A 27,993-nucleotide genomic window follows, 5' to 3' on the forward strand; every position below is an offset into this window, starting at 1 on the left:
TGAGTTTTCATCATAAATGGATGTCAAATTTTGTCAAATGTTTTTTCTGCATCTATTGAGATGATTATATGATTTTTATCCTCCATTCTGTCAATGTTGTGTGTCACATTGACTGCTTTGTGGATATTGAAACATCCTTGGATCTCTGGAATAAGTTCCACTTGACCATGGTGTAAGACACTTTTAGTGTATTGTCATATATGTTTCGATTTACTCATTATGTCTTCTCCCCCAACTAGAATGCTAGAACATAATCTCCATCAAGACAGAGACTTTGCTTCGTTTATTACTCTAGTATAGTGCCTATAACAATGCTTGCTATATGTAAGCACTCCAAAAATATTGAATGTGGGACGCCTGGATGGCTCAGTAGATTAAGTATCGACTCTTGGTTTTGGTTCAGGTCATGATCTCAAAGTTTCGTGAGAGCCCTGCATCAGACTCTGCACTGGCAGCACAGAGCCTGCTTGGGATTCTCTCTCCCTATCTCTCTGTCTCTCCCTTCCCCACTTGTGCTATCTCTGTCTCTCTCAAATAAATAAATAAACAAAAAATATTGAATGAGTGAATGAATGAATGAGCAGATCTACAAGGGAGCAATAAACCACAACATATCCATCCTAAGAGATTTTATGGAGTCATTAGAAACATTTACAAAAAAAAATTGTAAGGGGAAAGCATACACAGTAATGTTAAATGAAAAACAAAAGCAAAAACAGAAGAGATAGAACTACTTCAGCCAAGAACATAAGCTCACATGGGGGAAGGAAACAAAACAAGTTGAAAGGAAATACCCTAAAATATTTACAGTAGAGTTTGGGTGGTATATTTTGGCCCCTTGATTCTTCTGCTGATTGTGAAGAAGCCTGGAAGGATTGGGATAGGTCATCTGGTTCAGGCGTACTATAGCCCTGATCAACTGTAAAAAGCAAAATTAGATGGGCTTTTCATTTTACCAAGGAAAGAAGGTCAAACAGAAGTCAAGAGCACCTTAACATTTATTCCACACTCATAAAGGCCATTATGAGAATAACAGGCCATTTGAGACAGGGAAGAAACTGATAGTGGTAAAATAAATTTTTGCCTCCTTTAGCATATGTTCACCATCATTTCAAGGGCTTCCAGAATTTCAGGACTTGCCTAAGTCTGATCTGAACCACAAAGCAGTCTCCTACCTTCTATACTCTATCTAGGTCTTAGGAGATGACTCAAGATCAAAAGAATCCTCTTGAGTCCCTCATGACATTAGACCAATTTTCTGGCATCCTTTCTAAAAGCTACAAGTAAAGACTTGTCATGAAATGTGTTGTAAAAGGGTGATGAGAAAATCAACCAATTAATCCATTAAACATGAACACCTATTTTGGCTTAGAGAAGATACAAAGGGTTAAAAGACTCACCTTGACTTCAGAGAGCTTGCAATTTATTCCAGTTGGTAAGATACATAGAAATTGGATGGAAATAAATGTGGTTACTGCTAAATGAGATGTGAAGATGAGAAGGACAACAGTAATTCTGAGAAGGGAGAAGAGAAGGAGTTAGGGACAAGCCCTTCCAAAAACTTGGCATATGAGCTGATCCTACTTGACAACTGGGATTTAGACAAGAAGAAAATAGGTAAGGAGTTCCAATAGGCCAGGCAAAACCAGTATGGGTAAACAACAGACAGCACATCTGGGCCCAGGAACAGGCTCTTGTCTTAAGAGCGTTTCAAGTAAAGCATTTCATCAGAATTATATCAACATATTCATTTTATCTAGGTAAATCTTTGTCCAGTTGGCAATGTTAAATCATTAACAACATTTATTTCTTTTCTTTTTTGTACCTGTCAATCCCTTTCATCTATTTCACCGATCCCTCTCCCCCCCTCCCCTCTGGCAGCCACTAGTTTGTTCTCTATAATTATGAGTCTGTTTTTCTCTGTTGTGTTTTGTTGTTGTTTGCGAACAATATTTTTCATTTGCAACTCATTCTTCCTTATGAATTATTTCTTTTCCTTGAACAATTTAAAATGAAGGTAAGACGGGCTTCCTGGATGGCTCAGTCAGTTAAGCATCTGCCTCGTGATTTTGGCTCAGGTCGTGATCTCACAGTTTGTGAGTTTGAGCCGCGCATTGGGCTCCATGCTGACAGTGTAGGGCCTTCTTGGGATTCTCTCTCTCTGCCCCTCCCCTGCTCGCTCTCTCTGTCTCTCTCTCAAAAAATATCCCCTCAGACATTCTATAAATTTCTCTGTTGTCCAAATTGTGATGCACATGGACTGAAAATCCAATTCTTCTATACACTTCTGACTTCTTTGTGTCTTCCAAAATAAAGGTCCATACCACTGGTGGAGCAAAAGTCCCGGCTGCAAGCAACAGAAACAGACTCTGGTTGATTTAAAAGAAAAGCATTTCTTAAAAGGATCTGAGGGTAACTCACAGAATCACCAGAGAGGGCTTGAGAGCCAGACCAGAGCCAGGAGCACTGGCTCAAAACAGCAGAACCAGTCTAATCTGGCTACCCTGACTGCTAGAAGCACCAGGCTCCAGATTTGCTCTTCAGACTCTCCTGGCCCTGGACACCGGATGCCAGGAATCAGACCAGCTGCAGTTGCCACCAACCACCACTGTGGTCCCTGTTTCTTTGCTTCCTTACCTCTCAATTTTAGAAGCTTGTGGTGGGGATGTCTGAGTGGTGGGGGTCACATGCCTGCCTTCTTGCTGCAAGAGATCTTGGGGAAGCAAATGGAACATAGCTCCCACCCAGGAGATAAAGGTGGAGGAGCTCTCCAACAAGGGAAGGGGCGTCATATGCCAGGCTATCAAAAACAATGATAAATGTCCAGTAGAACATCAGAAGATTAGACAGAAAATATCCTGCCCCGTTCAGTGGAATAACAGATGTAGCAGGGGCCACAGATCCTGGACCTTTATTTGGGGGCTGTTCGCCACAGAACTCACACATTGACTTCCCTGTGTTCCTCACCACACAGCCAATTATCCGTGCAGTTTCTCAGGCCGTAAGCAAGTTACAAAATGAACCAAATGATCCAAAGTGGAGATGCATAGGTGATCCTCTTTCAGGAGTGGCTTTTAGCAAATTTTATAATCAAAGTGTTTTCTATATCTAGCAAGCATCCTGTATACTGCAGTGGAATAACAAACAGAATGCTTTCATTAATGTTGCTGCTAGAGTACTTGAGGCATTCAGATTTAAGTGGGTAACTGCAAAAAAAAAAAAAAAAAAAAAAAGATTGGCTTTAAATCAGAGTGTTTCTCTGAAGAAATGTTTTTAATAGCTCTCATTTCGATATGTATTATTTCATGTATTTTTAAAAATCATAGAGCTTAAATTAACATCATATAGTCATTTATATTTAGGGATACTCGATACTAAATGTAATCGTAAGTATTTTATGTGTAAGACACACGTGGCAAATAAAAACGATTCTCGATATTAGCGAATTTCCATAGCAGCACACAGTCACAGAGCTATTTTTTATACAACCCAAAGTCCGTGGAATGCTAAACCTTAGGATTTAGAGTGATCTTCATGGTCCTATGCTCAATAGAAGCTACTGTTCCAAGCCTCCAAAATACAAAGTATTTTAGAGTAGTCATAAAGACAATTATTTTATAGTGATAGCTTTCCAAATGATTTCTCATGTCCTAGATGCTGGTTCCTTCTGTAGATGTAGAGTTATTTAGTCATTTCCTCATGTATATATATACATCCTTTGGGGATAATCTGTAGTTCAGTCGGCCCCCTGAGCACACTCTTCATCGCCCTCCTTCAGGTCCCTAAACGTAGCTATTTGGTCTCTCCCCATCTAACCAAGATGCTTCTGGTGCAGCCCAGACTGAAGGGTGAGCAACGGACTAAGGGACCTCAGGGGAGAAGGGGAGCAGTTTCCTTCCAGAGTCTTGAGTCTTCCTAAGCTTTCCGATGTTTAGTGGTTCACGTCAGAATTCTACTGAAGGTTAGGCAGTTGTTATGGGGATTGCCACAGTTGAAATCAAACGGCTCTTGGAACCAAGAATTCAGGAATTCAGGAACTTTTCAGTGTTAATTTGGAGTCATGGACTACCACAACATCTATCGTTCTACCAGGGTTTTCTTTCAGTGACTACTTAATGGGAGTGTTTATCTCAGCCCTGCATTTCCCAAACAGAGCTATTAATCAGACCCATCTCTATATCCACTGTGAGTGAGACAGGCATAGTTCAGGCCTTCGGGCTTGCCAGGAGGGCAGTAAGCCACTTGTTTTTCTTGGCAGATATCTTTGTCTGCATGTGGTTCCATCTCTTCTTTCCTCAGACCACAAGATTCAGATTCCTTGGAGCCTAGAGGACCCTCAGAATTTCCTTCACCTTGGCTACACTCTGTAGCAAGTACCATATAGTTTAACCCTTCTTGGTTCTTGGTTTCCATTAAAGCAACTGACGTAACGTCACCTGAATTCAAACAGATCACACTGCCATCTTCATCTGTGAAAAAAAAATGTAAAAGTTACGCTAGTATCTATTTGACTTCTGTATCTGTAATATACAGACTGTACAGGAATTGTAACAATGCCAACCTTACGCATGGGCTCAGCAAGCATTTATGAGGGCCACCAAGAGAATACAAAAATAAGCAAGACATGCTCCTTGTCCTTGAAGCTATCATAGTCTTGTAGAGGAGCAGAAACATTACTATAGACGACAAGGTGTGCTGTATGTAATAAAGGAATATGTAAAAGGTGGTGAGAGCTCAGAGAAGATAACTCTACCAAACTGAACAGGTCACCGCCTTGGTGATAGGAATTAAGTGCCCTTATGTTGGCTTTTTTGTCTGAAGTGCTTACGTTTCCATCCCGCTGGCTAAAATACCCCCCTTTAAATTGAAGATTAAGTAATTTAGTCATTTATTAAGATAATATTTATCGGATGCCTACCACGTGCCAGGCTGTGTTCTAGGTATCGATGAGGCAAGAATGGACAAAACAAAGTTGTCCCTCTTTGGGGTTTACATTCTGATGGGAGGAGACAGACAATAAACTAACAGACAGCTAAGCCTATGTCAGGGGGTGATGAGCACTATGAAGGAAAATTTGGCAGAAAAACGGAACGAGAAAATAATGGTGGGGGTGGAGGGGGCTGCTATTTTAGATGAAATGTCAGCGAAGTCCTCTCTAGCAAGGTAAAATTCAAGTAGAAACCTGAATTAAGTGAGAGAATTGGACACGTGGATATCTGAGGGAGAACATTCAAGGAAAGGAGAACACCAAGTATGGACTGGTGTGGCTGGTCCCCCTCAACTATCTCCCTGGGATAAGGTGCGTTAATACTAATTAGCAAAGAGATACACCAGCATGCTTATGACCTCATAGGGCTGACAGGGAATGGGTAGGCCTGGCAAGTTTTGATGACAGAGTTGAGGGAAAAGGAAAATAACATGAAAGATAATAGTGATTATTATTGTTGTTGTTAACATAGAGCACGTACTACATACCAGGCACTGTTCTAAACTATATACATATAGGGGCGCCTGGGTGGCTCAGTCGGTTAAGCATCCGACTTCAGCTCGGGTCACGATCTCACGGTCCGCGAGTTCGAGCCCCACATCGGGCTCTGGGCTGATGGCTCAGAGCCTGGAGCCTGTTTCCGATTCTGTGTCTCCCTCTCTCTCTGCCCCTCCCCCGTTCATGCTCTGTCTCTCTCTGTCTCAAAAATAAATAAACATTTTAAAAAATTTTAATTAAAAAAATAAATAAATAAATAAAATAAACTATATACATATATTTACTCATTCTTCTATTAAATAAATGCTAGTATTATCCCCGTTTAACAGTTAAGGAAACTGAGGCACAGAGGGGCTAAATAATTTGCCCAAGGTCACACAGCTGTAATTTGAATCCAGATTGTGTCCCCATATTCACCCTCCCCTGTGGGAGGGCAGAGCTGCTGTTCTCTGTGAGGAGGAATCAGGTGGGTGGGCAGTGTGCCCTGTAGGAGTCCTTGAAAGACAGACTCTGGACATGCGTGTGTGGGGTCAGGGCGGCAGCAGAAAAATGGGCAGCCAGAGGGTAATCGGCCTTCTTCACAATTATGCTCATATTATTTTGTCTTCTTTACTTAAAGACTGACCTTTTTACAGAGAAAAGTACAAGAATTCTTGCTGAAACCTAACAGCAGAGCTTCTGAAACATTTCACAAGATTCTAGGTAATCAAAAGGGACAAATACACAATCTAAACATAAATATATAAATGTGTATTATGGGGATGGTTTTTGATCACTGCTTTTCAACTTCTGAGTGTCAGTACCTAAAAGAAAAATTTATGATCAGAAATATTACTGTTCTTGGGGATGCCTGGGTGTCTCAGTTGGTTAAGCATCTGACTTCAGCTCAGGTCATGATTTCATGGTCCATGAGTTCAAGCCCCACGTAGGGGCTCTGTGCTGACAGCTCAGAGACTGCAGCCTGCTTCTGATTCTGTGTCTCCCTCTCTCTCTGACCCATCCCCTGACTCGTTCTCTCTCTCTCAAAAATAACCATTAAAAGTTTTTTAAAAAGAAATATTACTGTTCTTTCAGAACATATCGTATTTTACAAATCAGAAACATTTCAGGCCACAGATGATGCTCCTTCCTTTGTCCTTATCATCCTTCCAGCAAGAGAGCATCCAAACGTGCGTCGCTAAGGAAGGTGACACCTGCATTTAGCCCTGATGTACACCCAGGCTGGGTTTATTTGGAATGAATTTAAGTGGAAATATGAGGACAAGAAACAACTTCAAAGGACTAAGGGAGGCACCATTATACCTACTTTTTGCCAATGGAATTTAACGGATCCGCATATTTATCAAGTTTCAAACCTGACCTGCGAAGCTTATCTTATTGTAAGAGCTTGTGAACTCTGTCCCTGCTCTTACTAGGTGCATGTTTCTTTTGCAGAACTTCCCACTGGGCTGAAGGACACAATGGCTGAGCTACAGGCTCACAGACTCCTTGCCATCATTTCATGTTCCTCTTCATCCTTCAAACATCATCATAGCATATTGCAAACCACACGGATAGTCACGTAGTGTTATAAAATATCTCTCCCATAGAAATAACTTTATCAGGTGCCAAGGTTCGTTAATGCCTAAGTGCTGAATATCTATGGAAGCATCCTGCTGTTATGATTATGGTCAATGTGTACTAAGAGCCATTGAGAAACTCATAAGAATAATTTCCTACATATGATAATAGCAATCAAAAATATCAAAAAGTGATAGGAAGAAATAATAGATTTAACTCTAAATAGTCCAGTGACCCAGATTGAGGAAAGTAGGATGTTCCTGAAGGGCTTAAAGAAATTAGACTAGGGGCACCTGGGTGGCTCAGTCGGTTAAGCGTCTGACTTCAGCTCAGGTCATGACCTCGTGGTTCATGGGTTCAAGCCCCATGTCGGGCTCTGTGCTGACAGCTCAGAGCCTGGAGCCTGCTTCGGATTCTGTGTCTCCCTCTCTCTCTGCTCCTCCCCTGCTGGTACTCTGTCTCTCTTTCTCTTCCAAAAATAAGTAAACAAAAAAAATAAAATAAAAAATAAATTAAGCTAAAGGAAAGTTTAGAAAACTTCAAAACTAAAACTACAATATAGGTCTAACTGCTCATGTTATCAGACGTTTCATTTTCTTAAGTTTAATTCATTAAATAGCATACTGGGAAACTTTCTACCAATACATGAGTTAAATTTTTTTTTTGCCTCTTGTTATTTCAAAAACAATTTTTATACAAGGCAAATAAACTCTTCTTACAAATTCTGGCACCGTGTGTCAAAGAAAAATCATTAGCTAACTACTCCACTGGTTTATAGTACTTAGAGCAATATTTAGTAACTTGACCCTGGCAAGCTTTCAGCAATTAGTACATCTTATTGCATAAAGAACTTATGAAAGATGGTGGGGAGGAGGGTGTTTTGTTTGTTTATTTTTGTTGAAAACGAAATAGAAAGCCCGCAGTTCAGACCTTAAAGCAGAGATCCTGAGCAAAGATAGCATGTGCTCAGCAAGTCTTTCTTTAAGAGGGAAATATTAAAATAAAGACTTCCAAGCAAGACAGGGTATTTACAGACGAGACATATGCCGGCTGACTGGCTATGTTTAGAACAGCAGAGGAGCATTTAGATTTGTTTCCTGTAGAACTCTCTGGGACTGATGAGGTGATGTTTACAAAAATGTTTGGATGAAGTCACTGGGATATTTTTACTAGATGCCCAGATACGTTACTAATCTTCTCTCCCTATCCCCTCTCTACCCCATTAGGTCAGTAGGACCATAGGATAGGCATGGTATTATTGCTCCTTGTAAGCCTACCCCCCCTTTTTTTCCCAAAAAAAGTCTTTCCAATGACTTTCTTATCTTCTTATGTATCTCCAGTAATAACAGTCAAGACAGACGACATCTTCCTGCTTTGCTAAATATGCCCAGCAGTCTGCAGGGCAGTAAACTATTATTAAACACATTCTCTCTTATTAAAAAGGTAATTAAGTTGGGGCGCCTGGGTGGCGCAGTCGGTTAAGCGTCCGACTTCAGCCAGGTCACGATCTCGCGGTCCGTGAGTTCGAGCCCCGCGTCAGGTTCTGGGCTGATGGCTCAGAGCCTGGAGCCTGTTTCCGATTCTGTGTCTCCCTCTCTCTCTGACCCTCCCCCGTTCATGCTCTGTCTCTCTCTGTCCCAAAAATAAACGTTGAAAAAAAAATTTAAAAAAAAAAAAAAAAAAGGTAATTAAGTTTAGGCTTCCCTTGAAGGCACTGTTTTGTGATTTCTATCCTTTGCAAATATGCAAACTCTGCCTGGCAGTCTATTTCTTCTCTCTGCCCCTTTTGCTCAGTCGTATCTCCACAACCAAAAACTTTAGTGATTCCCATATCCCTTTCCATTCCTTATCTTCTGGATTTACATTCATTGTAAATAACGGAATAAGAATTTCTCTTCTACTAAAATTGAATTTCTGTCCTGGCACAGAATTGCTTGTTTCTGGCTAAATTATCCAAGTTTGGTTATATTCCCTGTTAAGCTCTTCCTGCTTCGTTATTGTGCATGTTTGTCTGCTTCTGTTTTTTGAACATTATTTAAAATTTTAATTCACTCTGCCAACCATGTGGCATCTAAATAACCAGGATAAACTGGTGTATCTTTTCTAGCAAGCCACAAGTCATAAGTTCTTTCACTACACCTAGCTGCCCAGCACACTATTAATAACAAATTGGGGAAAGTGTGTGGGTATGTTCCTCACCACAGCCATGTCTCTGTGAAGGCTGAGAGCAAAGGTTCTGGAACAGAAGCCATATACCAGCCCCACCTCAGCAGTATGACCGTTGGCAGGTTGCTAAACCTCAGTCTTCTCATCTATAAAATGGTGATATAATAATATCCATGTCATAGGGCTATTGTGAGGATTTAACGAGTTAACCCACATAGCACAGTGAATGACACATAAAAAGTACTAAAATAAGATTAGCTACTATGACAATTAAAAGCCATTCCCCAAAAAAGTTTTGTTCTACGTATTTAATGTGAGCATTGTTACTTATCTCGGCCTCACGGATGAGCTACGTAATGCAACACAGTAAAAAGGTCTTAAATGTTCATAGAGACTTCTGGTAGAGGCTAAGGTAAAGCTCAGATCTCGGGCCCTCCTAAACCCATCATGGCAGCCTCTATGATTTTTATAGACTGTCGCACACGTTAGAAGGAAAGGATTCCATAAGTAAAGAGTGAGATTTAAAATACAAGTCAACTGTAAAATCCTTACAGCCCTCTGGAACTCTTTACTTCTGCAGCATTTGACCACTCCCTCCTTCATGAGCCTCTCTCTTTTGGATTTGACAATACTCTCTTATGACCTTCCTGTCCTCTTCTGGCTTCTCTCGGTCCACCATCTTTCTTTGTCCGTCGCTAATATATTTATTGGCTGTTCCTAGGTCCCATCCACCGTTCACCTCTCTTCTTATTTTATACACCCTCGTTGAATGACCTCATCTATACCCTTGACTTCAGCTACCTATATTTACAGGACAGACCTTTCAGCTGAATACTAGGCTTCTTCACTTATCCCACAACCAACTCCAACCAAACACGTGCAAAGCTATTCTTCCTGCTATGCCCCCCATCTTTGGAAACAGCACTACTCTTTACGTACTTTCACAAATCACTGGGACTCACCATTGTCTCCTCTCTCTGTCACTCAATTAGATGCCAAGTATTATAACATCTACCTCTGGCCTTCATTTCCTCCTCTCTACACCTATTATCATTCATTAATTCAGCTTCCATTAATTTCCAATTTTTTACCTGGTTATTTATGTACAACCACTATCCCTCCAATTTCATCACTTGCCATTCCCCCCCACCCCGTGTGATAAACTACATGCAGTTTTGTGAACACCCCCATTCACTGTTATCCCCTGCCTTTCTACATATTGTTCCTTCCACCCTGAAATATTATTTTTCTGACCTCCCTGCAAAACTCAGCTTGGAAATAACCTCTTCCCAGTGGCTTTTATTGACTCTCTGACACACAGTATGGATTTGGCATCCCTCCTCTGGAGGCCCACAGAACATGGATTCCCTCTCAATGGCAATAGAGAATGCCTCCTGGCTTTCTGAAAAAGATATAGCATAAAGTCATCGCTCCCTGAATCCTTACACATCATCTCACTTATAAGAAAAACAAAGTATAAAAACTGACCAGAGAATCTATATCCCACTCATTTCTCTAGATTACATAAATTTTATCTCTAAATCCAGCCAATACATATATAAATATATATAAATGAACATTTCTGTCAATGGTTGTATATGCCTATAAAATATCTAAAAGCATATAACCAAATTGCTAACTATGGCTAGCATCAGAGAGTAAGAATAGGGAGGAAGTAGGAGACTTTGCTTTTTAGTCTGTTTAGATCATGTTATATGCTTTTCAACAATAAACAAAAATCACTTTCATAACAAAGATCTTTAAAATGTAGACACAGTTATAAAATAATATAGCAAGAGGAGTTACTATGAGCAATTGCTGGAGAAGTTCAGAGGAAAACTGGAAAGGACTCAGGAGTCATTTTGACGATTGACGTAAAATAACATAGAAACTATTTTTTAAGCCCTTAAAAAGATAATAGTTGTGCTTAATTTTGGGAAGTCTACTAAAAGGATATTCACAAACAAATTCAAATCTGAGTCTTATCAGTTAAGTGCTGCTTGCAGAAGTAAGAGCAGTCATCTAGTTGTGAGGGTACCAAAAGTAAGAACGAGGCCAGGCAAGAGCAGGTTCAAATGGCGTCAGCAAAACACTAGGGATAGAGACATCATCCTATGACAAGGAGAGCCAATGAAAGCAGCACTCCTATTAAACTTTATATACAAAGTTAAAGAAACTGACTCTAAAGTTTCTCAAGGGAAAGAAATATTCTTGCCTCCTTTTTTTTTCCTTAAAGCAAACCCACTGGAATACATCAAATGTAGGTGCTTAACACTATGCCTTGCAACAAGTCAGTAAGTATCTGTTGAAATAATTTTTCAAAATTCTTACCGAATTGCATTTAGAAAAATACGTTAAGTAAACACTTAGAAAATGAGAAGGACTTGATAGTGTCTAGAATGGGTTACAATCTGTTTTTCCTTATCCTGTGTGATCGTCACCCAGGCACGTGTCTGTACAGAAACCCCCAAAAGGCTGGGGCCGCTGCAGCAGTCGTAACCCCTCAGGGCTCGGTCACTGGAGGTGAGAAGACAGGTGCAGCCCATGTGAGACCATGAAGAAGGCTCAGCTGACAAGGGTTACGACGCCCGCTCAAGACAAGCACAGCCCTTTCCAGTCTGTTGCTTGGCTATTCATGTTAAAGAAGCCAAACCACCAGTTTTATTTCCATGCATGTCATGGATCCTAATTTACCCCAAATACGTATTCAGAAATACAGCACACAAGACAAGTAGATGTTCACCCTGTGCTGCTTATTCTTCCCTGCTATTTATTAGTCAAGTGCATCACTCCACAGAGGTCTCACGCCCGACTCCACGTCGGTCTTCAGACTCTTGTAATCAGTTACCACAAACACTAAGAGGCCTGATTGCTGAGAGATTTCTGACTCATGGTCCATCTTGCCAGCTTTATTTTTAAGCAAAAATGTCTGCATTCACAAAGGGCCCTGCGAACATTTAATAGCTGGAAGGAGTTCTAGAGCAGCTGGAGAGGATCATTTGACAATTCAGTTTTCTGCAGCCACGTACACAAAGGTATGATAAATCTGATTTTGAAAATGAATTAAGTGACTGCTGCATTTTAATTCCATTTTGTGCTTTTCACTGAACTAAAAAAGGTTAGTCTGTCTATCCCAGTTGAATGGTTCCAAAGGATCATTGCCTTATTTACAAAGTTCCTAAAATTGTGGTATCAGACTAGACCTTCACAAGGCGTGAGCCACTACAATAATCCTAGCAAAATTCCTAAGCCAACGATTTGACATACGCACAGCAACACGGATGGGTCTTAAAAACATAGTGTTCAACGAAAAAGAAGAGAAGCTTTACAAACACAATAGTATCTGTGTGTACAAAACAGTACGCGTTTTGTAGCAAAACATACAAATGAAAAGATGCACATTAAAGACACTAGAATGGTTGCCTGGCAAGAGGAGGGAGAAACTAGAACAGGAGAAGAGGGAGATAAAAGGACTAAACAAACAAACAGGAGTGAAGCCCTGCATACACCAATGATCATGATGTACCATCAACTAACAGTCTATAATTAACTCAGCTCTGTACTTGAGGGTGAAACGGGTATGAGGGGTGGAGGGGAAGGAAAATAGATCTCATGAGAATATAGTCTAACATGTTCATTCTCCTCCTTACTATCTGAGATTGTAAAGTCCAGGGGCCATGTCACTATTCTTTACTATTTTTTTTAATTTAGTGCCCAATTCAAAATAATTTCCAGGGCCATGCAGGTGTCTCAGCCAGTTGAGTATCTGATTCTTTATTTTGGCTCAGGTCTTGGTTGCAGGGTCATGGGATTGAGCCCTGACTCTGGCTCTGTGCTGACCATGGAGCCTACTTAAGGTTCTCTCTCTCTTTTTCTCTCTCACTCCCTCTGCCCTTCCCCCGCACATGCATGCGTGTGTGTGCATTGCCACGCTCTAAAAAATTTTTTTAATAAAGAAATCATAATAATTTCCAAAGACTGTACAATGAATACATAGTACCAGTATATTCTTCTTCTTCCTCACCATAAAATGTCTTCTATGTATATATATACCCCCATTTTAACCTGTTCAGTTCAGACTAGAGAGAAAACCAGAAAATTCTGAAAAAGAATCAAACTTACATTCAAAGCCCTCATTTATGACTCCACTGGGGTCTGTTTCTTCTCTGCGTTGAGAAATACTATTTAAGGAAACATTTTTGAATAACTGAAGCTCATCTTGTATTCTGTGGAAAGTAGGTCTTTGGTCAGGTTCTTGAGCCCAGCATTGGGTCAACAGATTCCACCTGGATACACAGGTAAAGGCACAAAAATAAGTGGTGATTGGAGATCATTAGGCAACCAGTACTGATAACCCAGGTAAGGTCATTTCAGAAGGCAACAAATTTCAGTTATTGCCAGTTTTCCATAATTAGTATAAATAAGCCAGAACAAAATCTTTGGTTTCCACTTAATAGTGTCTTCCAATATTACTACCTTTGTTAGATAACACCTTTCTTTCAAAAAGCCATTACTTTGAACAGTCATTAACCCAAATAAATAAATAAATAAATTAGATTGTTGGAAAATGACTGCTTAACACGTAAGGGCACTAACAGCTATAGAAATTACTGAAGAATATGAAGACTTTACATTCATACATTGATATCTAGAACAAAATCTAAGATTACTCTAAACCACATAGATCTCTAGCGGCAGAACCCGAGGTAGAAACCACATTCAGTTCGAATGCTTTTAACTCCTCATTATACTGTCAAGTTAAGTAAGAGACTCAGTTTCCTCAGACATTAGTAGCTGGTTTATTAAACATTATTTTTTCCTTAACAGTTGTCTAAGAAATATCTGTGTAACACTCTTAACTGTGTTCATTCATTCACCAAAGACTTGGAAACTTATTATATACTGGGAGTATATAAAGAGCTAGGGATGTGGTTGTCCTCATAGAAATACATATGGTAAATGTAAGAAGGTGACAAAAATTTATCTCACTACAACTCATATGAGCTGGAAAAAAAATGTAGTTTTTTTATATTGTCTGCTACTAATTAGGTCTTTCTTAGAGCCCTCACCTAGAAGGAAAAAAGTTAACCTCGTTAAATACAATGGTATTTAAAACCTGGTGCAATTCAATATTTTAAACAATCTTTTTAGGTAATGCTCAGTCTTTTCTGGATAATAAATCAACCTCTAATTTTAGTCTATTCCTACTCCCTCTGTCCTCTTCTAAAAGATGGTGGCAGGATATATGTTGGGTGAAAGTCTTACGTGACTTATGATGGCACAGTGAAAAATTCTTTGGACTGCACTGTGCCCTCCAGATCATTGCTGGTCTCAGAATAGAATGATCAGGAATTCAGTAAGGAGTGACTGGTCTGGCCCATTCTGCAGGCATCAGCTGCTATCTGCAGTCTCCGATTTCTTTACCTTTGTATCCTTCAGCTCCCCCCCACCCCCCCACCCCCGCCCCGTGAACTGGTCTTCCCTTTCCTCTCTCTAACCATAACCATCTCTGAGACTGCCTCATGCCCTGTATATGCTGACAAGACCCAGGGAATCCCTACCTGTCTCTGTTGTGTGACTAAAGGATGCTCCTTGCCCTAATGTCTAGCTTTCAACAAAATGTCCATGCTGAATGGGAAACAAAGGAAGATGGGAAGTGCAACTTGACCTTCTCTGTCTGGACATGCCCTTCTACCTTACTCATGATGCTGGGTCTCCATGTCAATGGGATGAGGCTGGGTGGGGAGTCCCCAGCTCAATGATCAACTTGCCATCCTCCCAAATTGGGAGAGGTGGGCAGTTTTCCGCCTTTAGTCTAACTGAAGCTTACACAGAAGGTTTTTCAGGACCTAGATATCCAACATCTTCACCCTCCGACCTCTATCAAGGTCTCTTCTTCCTACACTTCCTTAGGGCTTCGAAGAAATGGGCTTCTACTACTCCCTCTTTTTAATTAGATTATCCTTATATAGAATTATAGGTTCTAGTCATTCAAACCTGGCATTTAGCATACTAACAAGAAGCTAAAGGATTCTAGATAACCACGCCTTCCTCCAAACCTGGCTTTCAAGTCTACTGATTTACTAAAAAGGTCAAGTACCTGCTTTTTTTTTTTTTTTTTTTTCTTACTCTCTGAAGCTAGAAGGCATATTGGAGACAGGGAGAGAAAAGCTGGTAAAGAAATGTAAGATGGAAAGTATTTAAAAATATTAGTACTACTATATCAACAGATTACTATACAATTACAAATTACAAGTTCTAAAAAAAGTACTAAAGAGAACAAATGTGAGATCTAATTGAGATGGAACATTTTTAGTAAGTTGCTGTCAGAAGGACACTCTGAAAAGGTGACATTTAAGCCAAAGAACTTCGTAGGAAAATAAGATGCTAGTCACGGGAATAGGGTGGGGATGGGAGTCAGGGAACACATTAGAAGAGGGAAAAACATGTGTAAATTCCTAAATTAGGAAAGAACATGGCTCATTTTAGAATCTGAAAGAAAGCCAGCTTGGCCGAAGAGCAGTCATTGGAGGGGGAGAGTGTTAAGAGAGGAGATCGGAAGAGGAAGGAGAAATCATGCAGGTCTCACAGGCCAGACTAGGAGTTGGATTTTATGGCACTACAATGGGAAGCTGTTGAAGGTTTTTAAGAAGGCATGATCTTAAATTCTTAAAGAAGTTACTCCAGCTGATATATGTGGAGAGTGAATTGTAGAGGGGAAAGTTAGAAGCAAAGAAGTTATTAAAGAAGACAAAGTGAGAGATCATGAAGGTATGGACTAAGGTAATGGCAATGGTAGTAGAGTAAGGATGTCTCCAATCACTAGATGACAATGACCAAGAAATCATTACAGGTACTGTACTCAAAGCAGCTAGTGTCTATGTTAGAAATTATAATGGAATCTCCATTCCCTTATAGTATGGTGCAAAGTCCACTTCTGTCTCATTTCTTGACAAGCACTTCAGGTCAGAGTTAGTACTCAAAATCAGAGTATTATGGGGAAATCGAATATTGGTCGATTTTCCAGTATTCATCTGACAACTTCACATATATTACAAGGAATTTACATTCTGGATACAGAATGTGAAACTTGACTCTATTTCTTAAAAATGAGAATCACAGCCGAGAACCTACCTTTTACATATTTTTTATAACCTCTCATTTAAAAATAGGGATGATACAAAGATTTGAATGAAGGATGATTGGACTCTGACATAAAATAGGACAACTTATATGGAATCATGAAATTTAAACCAATATTTAAAGTAGAATCTTGAGAGGAGAAAGTCTAATTCACCACAGGAATCATATCCCTTCTGAAAATAAAGTTGTGATTCAAAGTTATTGCCAAAATGTAAGTAGAATCTTTCAAGACTTGCCATATTTTAGTTATGGAGTTTTTTTACTTATTTATTTATAAGGTGTCTCGTTTCTACAAAGGACTCAAGATACTTAATGAAGATTATTTAGGAGAGAAAAGACAAAACAAGAAATGGGGCGCCTTGGTAACTTAGTTAATTAAGCGTCTGACTCTTGGTTTCAGCTCAGATCATGATCTCACGGTTGCCAAGTTCAAGCCCCACACCAGATTCTGCTTGGGATTCTCTCTCCCTCTCTCTCTCTGTCCCTTGCCTTCTCTCTCCCTCTCTCTCTCTCTCAAAATAAATAAATAAACTTTTTTAAAAAGTGAGACAGAACAAGGAAAGGGAGAAGGAGGGAGAGTGGAAGGAAGAAAGCCATCCCTTCGGTTGCCAGACCTAGCTAGTCTGTTTGTCATCCACTCACACTACCCTCCAAAACTTCAGTCTCTTGTTTAATCCATGTAAAGTATTTAAACAGACTTTCCTCTTGTCTTTCTTCTATGGATGCTTTCATTTACATTGAACCCAATCATTATTCTAAACTTTCTGATGGCAAAAATATATGACCTGATAGTATATCAAATCTTCCTCTCCCACCATCCAGGAATGAACATGGAATTGCTCTAGATTAAGAAAAGAGGAGCTTTATAAAGCAACAGCTATTTAAAAGTAAAGCGTACAACCTGTGCTCTGAAAGAGCATTAAGCTGGCAATGGAATGAAAAGGCTTTTATGAATTTAACAGCTTCTAAAAAATGGATTACTTAGGGTGCCAGGGTGGCTCAGTTGGTTGAGCATCCCACTCTTGAGTTCAGCTCGGGTCATGATCTCGAGGTTTATGGGTTTGAGCCTCACATCAGGCTCTGCACTGTCAGTGCAGAGCCTGCTTGGGATTCTCTCTCTCTCTCCTTCTCTCTCTGCCCCTCCCCTGCTTACACTCACTCACTCTCAAAATAAACAAATAAAAACTTTTTTAAAAACTGGATCTCTAATATCTTTCAGATAAATTAATAACAACAACTATACGTTTGGCATCTGGTCTTCCCTCACAAATATGCACTTGTCACAATTCAATATCATGTATTCGATACCTGTACTAAGTTTTAGTTACAAATCTTCGAGAATGTTACTTAAAATAAATTTACAGGTCATTCACTTTGTAAAAATTTCCCTACCCTGGTTTTTCTAGCTAGGTAAAATACTCACTCATACTTGAAATATCTCACTTGGCTAAATGTTCAAGTTCAAATTCCTCCATTCACTATGCCAACCCTTTACTCTTCCTCGCCTCATGGGTTTTTAAAATAGCATGAGACTCATTAGCCATGTGCATTATTGGTCTCTGTGAGTATTAAAGTCCTTGAATTCATAAAGCAATCAAAATTCAACAGATGAAAATTTCATATCTTCTTTCAGTATTAAGGGGATGAATTCCATAGGAATTGAAACAAAGCACATAAAATACAGATTTGTAAGTATTCTCTTACTCACTATGCCCAATCCCAGAGAGACCCAGCTAGCATCTAAATGTACATATCTTTTAAGAGGTAAAAATAAGATGGTGAACCTTCATGTTATCCCATTGTTGCCTCCTACATATGAGAGACCCTCCAGTAATTCCAGTTGCCCCTCTGATACATCCATCACAGAACCCCAAAGAGCTCGCACTTGAAGTAGGTTGCCCTTTGATCCCGTTTCTTCTCAAGAGTGGTGTGGCTGTTGTGCAAACTGAAAGTTGAAGAGAGTACTGAGGACTGGGCTTTCCACCATACATCCCAGGCTACGGAAAGAAGGGCAGGAATGCTCTGAACTCCTGCATTCCATTAATAGCTGAGCACAACGTGGCCCTGTATGGACTCACCTGACCCAGAGTGCATCCAGGTGCTGAGCATTTAGGCAGTGAATGGAAGGTGCAGCATGGCTCAGTGAAGACTTTCAACCCTCTAAGCTGGGCCTGTGATCTCAGAGAACTGCTTCAAATAAAAATCAGTTCCCTCTGTACTCTAAGGAGAGTAGTTAATCTTTATCATGACAACTTAAGGCCACGGCCAGATTGAATGGCATGGCTGAGAGATCCATTTCCTAGCACAGCTTGTTTTCCTGGTTGGCAACAGATCCTTAACCCTTCCCAGGGCTCTGAGAGCATGTAACACTCGGGGGTGGGGGGGGTGGGGGTGGCTGGGAGCATTGTTGACTTTTTAATCACAGATGTTCAAATGAACTTCAAAACCAACAATGGAAAATTTTGGCTTTAAGGAAACTATATTTTTATAAAGTTACAGCAATAATGTGTTCAACCAATGAATTAGTCAAGATAAAGTTATGTAGAATATTAAGTTATATATTTATATAAGCTATATAAACATATGCTTTATAAACATATAATATCAGTGTTGTGTAGAGTATATGTTTCTGCCTATAAACAGGAATGTTCTTCTAAGCAATTTTCTAGGATCTCTTCCTCCTCCTTCTAGTTGCGTTTTGGGATCCATTTGGGCAAAGTCCAACATACCTACGTTTTTCTGCTCCACAACCGCCATGTAATCATCCACCTCCATCCTCCCCATAATAAAGGTAGGTATGATTTGCATCAATCAAAATGTAGAATTCTGTGATTGAATCCTAAACTGTCTATCCAATAAAATTGCGTCATTGTGATGAGGTACCCTCTAGGGGGGAAAGAGGCCAGATAAAATTCTAACGGGATAATGCAAATTTTGTGCAATTGAAATTCTGGGGAAAATTTCTGAGCGTTTGGCAGATATGTAAGAGCTGCACAGCAGTGGTCAGTTTGCTACCTAATAAAAATGTATTTCATGCTTAGGTATGCTGGGGATTTCCTCAAGCCCTAGGTCAAAGGCTTTCCATTTTTGTATAATTTCTTACTTCTAATTTTGAGAATTTTTTCTGTCTCCCCCAAAAGGATCACAAATCATTTTTAAGCACTGTCGCCAAACTTGGTCAGGTATGTGTACGTCTGATCTCCCTGTAAATGTCCCAGTAAAAGCTAAATCAGAAAGAAGCAGTGACTCAAATCTTCTTATTCCGACTGGAAGATTTAAATAATACAAAACCATTCACCAGTAGAACACCCAACCAAGGTTCTTAATCATCTTTTGGCTCCAGTCTGAATAATCCTCTAAAATAACACAGCATAGTCAAGGCAATACAACCACGGTGTGTATCCGCATACTGCTAATTCCTTTTGCACTTCTCTGTACCACACAGTTTAGCACTTTATTACGTGTTGGCTTGTTATCCAACTGTTCCATGTGTGTTTCTTCTCCTTCAAAATACATTCTGAGACGCTGAAGCCCTGGGGCCATTAGTTAGACACCCATGTATTCCAGACAATGCATGGCATGGTACTGTGCACATAACAGAAGAGTTTATACTTGTTCAGTACTTGTTCCTTTCCAAACATGTCTTGGAAAAAGTTTCAAAACTTGTTTATTTCTGCGGACGTTCTTCACAAGAAGGTAGATTACTACTCAGCAAAATAACTGAGCTTATTTTTCTTTTGTAATTAGATCAAAATCACCTACTCTCCTGAGAATCATGAATTATTAGACTTCAAGAGGAGCCAGGATCAGTTTGATAGAATCACTAATACTTAGTCACTTTGAGCTAAGTTCATAAATAGATCGCAACCTGTATAACTTTTAGTAGTACTATATCCCAATATCAGCTGCACCAACAAAGGCAATCCAACTTTTAAACAATATATTCCTCTTTGATGGAATCTCTTAATATGCAAATAAAGATATTAGCCAAATTAGATCTTCCAAAGACAAATGAGTATGTGTGTGTATATAAATACACACACAAGCCTTTTATTTATTTATTAGGATTCATCTCTCAAAAGTATAAATATATTCTATGCTTCTAAATTTTGTTTCTGAAATGAAATATCATGGATATATATAAAAGAGACCATCATGTATTTAGTAAATTAAATGTTACAATCAACTTACATTTGATGTAGACAACACAAATATCCAAATTCCAGTTTTTATTTTAAAATACCATGCCAATGAGGCATAAGATTGCATAGGCACATGTGGTTTTGTTGTTGTTTTTAGGTGTTTATATTAGCATAAGTAACTTACAAATCATCAGGACAATTTCTCGGTGGCTGCAGTCTCCCTCCTGTTTGCACATAGTTTAAAACATCAAGGTTGGAATGAGCTGGATAAGGCTGATGACCAAGAGTTAAAATCTCCCAAATCAGAATTCCAAAAGACCTAAGGATGTTAAAGAGTTGACTTTAATTCTACTTACTACAAGCATCATGTTTACAGTAGTTTCTCCAATGTAACTATTCCTGGGGCTATCCGGGTCTACTTTGTGATTGGCATTATTGGCCCCATAAAAGGCAAATGGGAGACTTAAAAGCAAGTTGACCTCAAGAAAAAGTAGAAAAAGCAACTGCCTACTAGCAATACTTCAAAGGTGATAGGTGATAGGAAGGCTTAGTGGGGACACACACGCGCACACACACACACACACATTTTTTCCTTCTCCCCAGCTGAAACTGCACCACAGACCTCCACTAAAGGTTTGCATAGCATCAATATGCAGACTCACATGGGGATAAGCAAGAAAGCAGTTCACCCCTTTCTCCCTGACTTTGAATGCTGGTAAACGTGGAGGGGAAAGGCATGAATGTGAACTGGCCACACTGGGGACCAATTTTATCTCATCACCAATTTTGTCCATGGCCAGTTCAGCTTGAAAGTCATTAAACAAATCTTTACATTTTGAGTAGCTCTAATCAAGATTTGGGATCAAAAAGCAAAAATGAGGGATCCTATTCTAATACTAAAGAGATGTCCAAACCTCCTCAATGTCATAATGTTTTTGAGATGCATGATTTAAAATCTACCTATAAATTAACGATCATAAATGCCAAAAGAGTAGGCATTTGGACATATACTTGGACATCAATTCATATGTACCAATTCGTATTAGTCATAGCCTCTATGCTTTTGGACTGTGATAAAATACTTGAAGTAAATGTATATATTTCACATATACGTGTAAGTCAACGGATCAAAACTAATTAGGGTGAGAAGGGAAAATGTTGAGAACCAGGAATAGTCTCACCAGGTTAGATGACCTTTTAAATTCCCTTCTGGCCCTGACATTGGGTGGTTCTGCCCAAATTTCTCCGTGTCCTGTTAAACTCACCATACGTCAGACTGAGTAGTGAAGATTCCATCCATCAAACTTTCTGGAGCCATCCACCGAACGGGGAGTAGGCCTTCCCCTCTCTTTCTATAATAATCATTTTTATAGATGTCCCTTGCAAGTCCAAAGTCCCCAATCTTCACTACCCGTGATGGACTGGTATAGTCTTTCACAGAGACAAGGCAATTCCGAGCTGCCAGATCCCTATGGCAGAAGCTATATTTAATAATGCTAAGAATAAAGTTCCAGAGATCAGACAAGTAACCCAAGTCGGTCTTTAGAGAAGGGAGACTTTTTACGGAAACGTTTGCTATTTTGAAGTAATGAAAATGTTTAATTATCCTACATGTTTTACCCAAACTGCAGGTAATTGTTGTGCCGATGTCCGTAGGAACCTTGTATCTAGAATATCACTGTACCTGTGAATGAAGTGCATCTGTTCCAAGTAGACACAACCTTTTGAAATATCCACACACAGATCTACAAGGTCAACCAAGGTGAGTAAAGGACCATGAAACTGTAAGAAATGAAAGAAAAGTTACAGGTGCTTTAACAGTTTGTACAAAACATATACATATACATATGTACACACACATATGTGATGTCTCAAAGGTATTTTTAGTTATGGTTACAAGAATTCAAATAAGGAGTAAAAGAACTAGGTTTATATACTTTCTACTGAAATAAACATAAATAAGACTATTTTTACTAAGCAGAAGCAATATCGGATCTTTATTGGAAAGATCTCAGGGTGTCAGGTCATACAGACCAAGATTTGAAACCTAGTTCTGGTACTTACTAGTTGCGTGAACTTGTTTACATTGTTAAATTCATTAAGTAACTTTCTCATTTTTTTTTTCAACGTTTATTTATTTTTGGGACAGAGAGAGACAGAGCATGAACGGGGGAGGGGCAGAGAGAGAGGGAGACACAGAATCGGAAACAGGCTCCAGGCTCTGAGCCGTCAGCCCAGAGCCCGACGCGGGGCTCGAACTCACGGACGCGAGATCGTGATCTGGCTGAAGTCGGACGCTTAACCGACTGCGCCACCCAGGCGCCCCGTAACTTTCTCATTTGTAAAATGGGAATAACACTGACCATATAGGATTTGAGATAAGATATGTAATCTGGCTGGTATATAACAACTTAATAAATAGTAGCTGCTGTCCTAAGTAGTAATAATGCTAATTTAATCAGTACTAGCTAGTTTAGTCATTGGCCCAATGTCACACTGTAATGTCAGTCATGACAATGGGCTTGTTTCTCAGGTGAACCCCCATCTGTTAGCAATTGTTAACAATACTCTAGTTCAAGGTCACAGATCACTCCTCTCCTCCATGACAGCCAGTATGAATATATAGTTGAGCCTATACTGCTTGCAATGATTTCAACATGAAAAAAAGCCAGTTGAAGTTTTTATTGGCACCACATGGAAAAAATTCAATATTCCTTCCTCAAGGTTACATTCATATATTGTCTTTCCCTTGCCATTTCCCTAAAATAACCCTAGTTCAGGCCTTTATCGTTTCTATCTGACACATCCCAAACTTGTGTCCAGCCTCTTGTGCTTTAATCAGCCCTCTTCGTTGTGACCTACTGCCTGTGGAGTCTATTACAGGTTCCAAAGCACAGCCTCCATGGCAGCCCTGGGCTGCACCAGTCTCTTTTTGCCTCCACTTATGACCCTAGTGTCTCTTCTCACAATCTGTGCTTCAGTCATGCCGGGACACTGGCAGTCCTTTATCCCTGCTCTACATTTCTCAACCTCTCTTCTTTTTTTTTTTTTTTCAATATATGAAATTTATTGTCAAATTGGTTTCCATACAACACCCAGTGCTCATCCCAACAGGTGCCCTCCTCAATACCCATCACCCACCCAACCCTCCCTCCCACCCCCCATCAACCCTCAGTTTATTCTCGATTTTTAAGAGTCTCTTATGTTTTGGCTGTCTCCCACTCTAACCTCTTTTTTTTTCCCACCCCTCCCCCATGGTCAACCTCTCTTCTTTAATTCTGCTATCATTCTAGAATGCCCTTATTCTTGATTTCCATCCACATCCTTCATTGAGCACCTCAAATGATTCCCACCTTCCCTCAATTTCTCTTAGATGAGTGCTTTTACGTGCTGCTCCCCCTCGCCTCCCCCAACAAGCCCATGTCTTGTCCCAAAACTAAGAAGACTCCTCGTGTTCTTGGACTCAACATTGCCATGGTCCTGCTCAACCGTACCTCAATCCAACACTGAGTCTTGATCTTACTCCCAAGAATCAATCCCCCCACAACACTGTTTGGGTCCAGCAGACACCAGACACTGGTCTCTTGGCCTATGTCTGAGTCCCTGCTGGGGTTCCCGACTGGCTCATTGGTTCCTCTGTGAGTGGAAGCCTGCTTTGCTATTGGCAAAACCCACTCTACTGAAGATGTTCCTCACTTTGAACCTTGCTTCTGAACTTCAGTGGTGGCTAACACCACGTTCCCTGCCAACGGGTTTTTAGAATGCTGCTTGCCTGCCTCAATCTCTATCACTTGCTCCTGATAGCCCCTGTGACAACCTGTTGGGATACCCCCATGTTGGGTCTCCTTGATTCCAGATGCTGCTGCTCTGGGCTCACCTGTCATCTTTCTCTTGCCAGCCTCCCCCTAGGCACATTCAACCTCCACCTGGGTCTGATCCTAGTCATGGCTTTTCATGACTCACATGGGAAGGTATAGTTTCAGAGACTGTTCTATCCCCTACTTTAGTTGTGTCTCAAACAGAAGACCTCCTCCATGAAGGCTTCCCAGGACTCCTCAGTTGGAAATCATCTCTCTCCTCTGTGTTCACAGTATATTCTCTATTGCATTCCAGTAGGCCCTCCCACTTTCTATCTTAAATGAGTTCTTTATATTGACTTACCTCCCTACCATGTGGCAAGGTCTTTGAAAGAAAGAGTCACAGCCCTCACTATTGTATAATAAAAATGCAGCAAAAAATGGATAACTTGATGGTATCTGACTACATATTTATACTGTTTTGATGGGTTGGTTTTTGGTTTTGTCTTTTACTTTCTTCCATGTGAATATAATCTTAGGATATCAAAGCTAAAAAATGCCTGAGGACGTTGTCAGTTCAATACCCCATTCTAAAGACACAGAAACTGAGGTCCTGAAAATAAAAGACTAAACTAAGGTTTATGGGCCTACTTGCAGTCAATCTTTCTGTATTAGACCCAGCACTGTAGTCTCGGAGCAGGGCTAGGCAGAAGGATGCTTGCGGCCCTTCTGGAATGTTGCCTCTGAGCACTTCCTGTGGAGAGAAGGCTGCTTCCAAATGAGCTGAGCATGATGGGAACATAGAGCCCGCAGCGTTCTGGCACTCGGCACCTAACAGCATCCTGTTGTCTGGCTGGAGTGAGGGCAGTGAGGCATGGAAGCTGTCCTGGGCTGGAAAGGCAGTGGAAGAACTCTTGAGGACCAATCAGCATAACCATCAGGCCCCTGACTAAATAGGAATAATTTGGAAAGAGCAGGTCCATATTTTTATTTAGTCTTTATCCCCTCTTCTCTACCCAAAACAAACAACATCTACAGATAAACTTCTTGTTAAAGATGGAGGACTCAGGATGTGCATTTTTAGTTCTACTCCCTCCCCAAACCTTACTACCATGGCAATATAGAGGAAATGTGTATAATCACACAAGGATAAATGTATCAGGAAACTAGATTTAGTGCACGAAACATTTTGGGAAAGGGAAGCAGATGGAAGGGTGGTCATTCAGCAGAGCCAAGAGAGAGCCTGGTTGCCTGCAGGGGGGAAGACAAGAATTAAGCTGTGTTTCACTATAAAACCCCCTAAGGCTCTGCAACTGGAGATAGCAGGTATCTCTGGATGTAGGGGTGTGGGGCAAGGCTGGAATCAAGAGGAATGTTTAGAAGTATATTTTAGGAGCTAACTAGATCCTAGACCCTCCCATGACAGCAGGAGGCTTTCCTCTTCAAAACACACACACACACACACACACACACACACACACACACACAAACACACACACACTGAACCAGAACAACTCCACGTTCAAAGATACCAGTCGCACTAAGGCTCTGTGCTGAAAATGGAGAAGAAAATTAAACATGAGTCCAGATACTCAGCCTTGAGACCTCCACCCCCTTCCCATCTCACCTCCCTGAACTGAGGCTTAGGCATTTATCACTCAGGCAGGAGACTAGCAGATTCCCCTCTGGTGAACCTGGCGTGTGCCAGGAAAGACACACAAATACTGTCATTTGAGGATTAGGGAGACCCCCAACGAGAAAGCAGGGTCCCACATAACAACCAAAAGGAAGCTGCCACAGACACAGTTTCCAGTCGACTTCTTAGGCCTCACTGTCAAAGAGGAAGACCAGCCACAAATCACCAAACATTTGAGGAAAGCTTCTCACATTACAAAAAGATTCCAGAACAAAGAGGATAAAGGAAATCAGGACAATGCAGGAAGCAAATTAATACTTAAAAAAAACCATAATTAGTATCTTAGGAAAGATTAGAGAAGACTTTTCACCTATGAAAAAAAACAATACTATTTTAAAAAGAATGAATCTGTGGAAAATTAAAATTTTTAATTTTATTTAAAAATTTATGGAAATCTACCAGAATTGAGAGCAAAGATACAAAGATGTAGAAAACAGGAGAAAACAACTATAGAACAAAGGATAAAACAGAGGGTTTTTCTAGAACCAATGGTGTTTCTAGAACAAGGAAGCAGAGGGGACAAAGAATTTTATTTATTATCCCAAAAAATAACATAGGGGCGCCTGGGTGGCTCAGTCAGTTAAGCATTTGACTCCTCATTTTGGCTCAGGTGATGATCTCACGGTTCGCGGGTTCAAGCCCCACATAGGTCTCTGTGGTGACAGCACAGAGCCTGCTTGGGATACTCTCTCTCCCTCTCTCTCTCTCTCTGCCCCTATTACACATGCTCTCTCTCTGTCTCAAAATACATAAATAAACTTTAAATAATAACAATAATAATAATAATAGTAATAGTAATATCCCAGAACTGAAGGAGGTGATTTTTCCAGGGTGAGTGTCCAGATTGGTTAAAAAAAAAAAAAAAAAAAAAAAAAAAAAACTACCACACATAAGAAGTTCCTAAACTTCTCCAGAGAGGAAAGGCAAAAAGCAGGTCACTGATCATCAGTCCAGGAATCAGAATGGCATAAGACTTCTTTTTTTTTTTAATGTTTATTTATTTTTGAGAGAGACAGAGACAGAACACAAGCAAGGAGTGCTTCTCAAAAAGAGGAGGGGAAAGGAGATTTTTCCTTCAGATGCTTGTTTTCTCATGCTTTCTCTCTTCTAAAAGAGAACAAAGAAGTCATGGAATAGGGGAAGGTAAGGTCCAGCAAGGAAATCACCAAGGTAAATGTGAAGCAAAGCCCTGGGATCACGGCTAGTCAGCTAACCCAGAGGACAAGCACCACACTGCCTCTAGGAGGAAAGTGTGCAAGAAAAACACCATTAGGTGCTGGATCATGTGATATATTTAACATATACATTGATAGAAGTGTTACAATTCTGTCCAAGAGTTTAGTTAGGTATACAGAAAACTAAGCAAAGGGGGGAAAACAAGAGGCATTTATTATTTTAGCCCAAGGGGGGAATAAACCCCACAATCACAGTATTTGAATAACTCAACTGTAAGTAATTGTCATAGTAATGTAAATCTGCAATACTGATTTATCTGAAAAGTGTGACACAGTTTTTGATGGTTGGAGCTGGTGGGGTTGGGACTGATAATGAGTAAGTCTAAGAGAGTTAAAGCCTCACCTCTCATAGTAGGTAGTCAGTAGATTTCCCCCAAGACTGAAAATTCAATGTGCAGCAGTATAAACAGGGTTTGTAGGAACATGAGGTAAACACCAGAAGAAATTGGACAGATCTGGGATGTGGGGATGAGATAGTCTTTCTTTCTTTCTTTCTTTTTTTTTTTCAATGTTTATTTATTTATTTTGAGAGAGAGAGAGAGTGAGCAGGGGAGGGGCAGAGAGAGAGGGAGAGAGAATCTCAAGCAGGCTCTGCACTGTCAGCTCAGAGCCTGATACGGGGCTCAAACCCATGAACCGTGAGATCACGACCTGAGCCAAAATCAAGAGTAGGATGCTTAACCGACTGAGCCAACCAGGTGTCCCCAAAATAGTCTTTCGCTATAAACCTTGTTATATATTTCAAAGTTTTAGCCATATAATGTGTACT

General features: G+C 40.2%; 1 protein-coding gene across 2 annotated transcripts in view; it reads right to left on the minus strand.

Moving 5' to 3' along the window:
- Nucleotides 1-980: 980 nt before the first annotated feature.
- Nucleotides 981-27,993, minus strand: part of ROS1 (ROS proto-oncogene 1, receptor tyrosine kinase) — a 118,684-nt gene continuing 91,671 nt past the window's right edge. For both annotated transcript variants that reach the window (XM_086707673.1, XM_086707674.1), the window contains exons 39-43: nucleotides 22,181-22,278; nucleotides 21,762-21,965; nucleotides 20,681-20,815; nucleotides 13,334-13,497; nucleotides 981-4,469 (exon numbers count right to left, since the gene is read on the minus strand). In XM_086707673.1, the coding sequence (XP_086563799.1) occupies nucleotides 4,159-4,469; nucleotides 13,334-13,497; nucleotides 20,681-20,815; nucleotides 21,762-21,965; nucleotides 22,181-22,278 (912 nt within the window). In that variant the 3' untranslated portion in view covers nucleotides 981-4,158. The remainder of the gene's footprint in view (nucleotides 4,470-13,333; nucleotides 13,498-20,680; nucleotides 20,816-21,761; nucleotides 21,966-22,180; nucleotides 22,279-27,993) is intronic.

The sequence above is a fragment of the Puma concolor genome, chromosome B2 (assembly GCF_028749965.1).
Source record: "Puma concolor isolate L17-30 chromosome B2, mPumCon1.1.hap2, whole genome shotgun sequence".
Taxonomy (NCBI): Eukaryota; Metazoa; Chordata; class Mammalia; order Carnivora; family Felidae; genus Puma; species Puma concolor.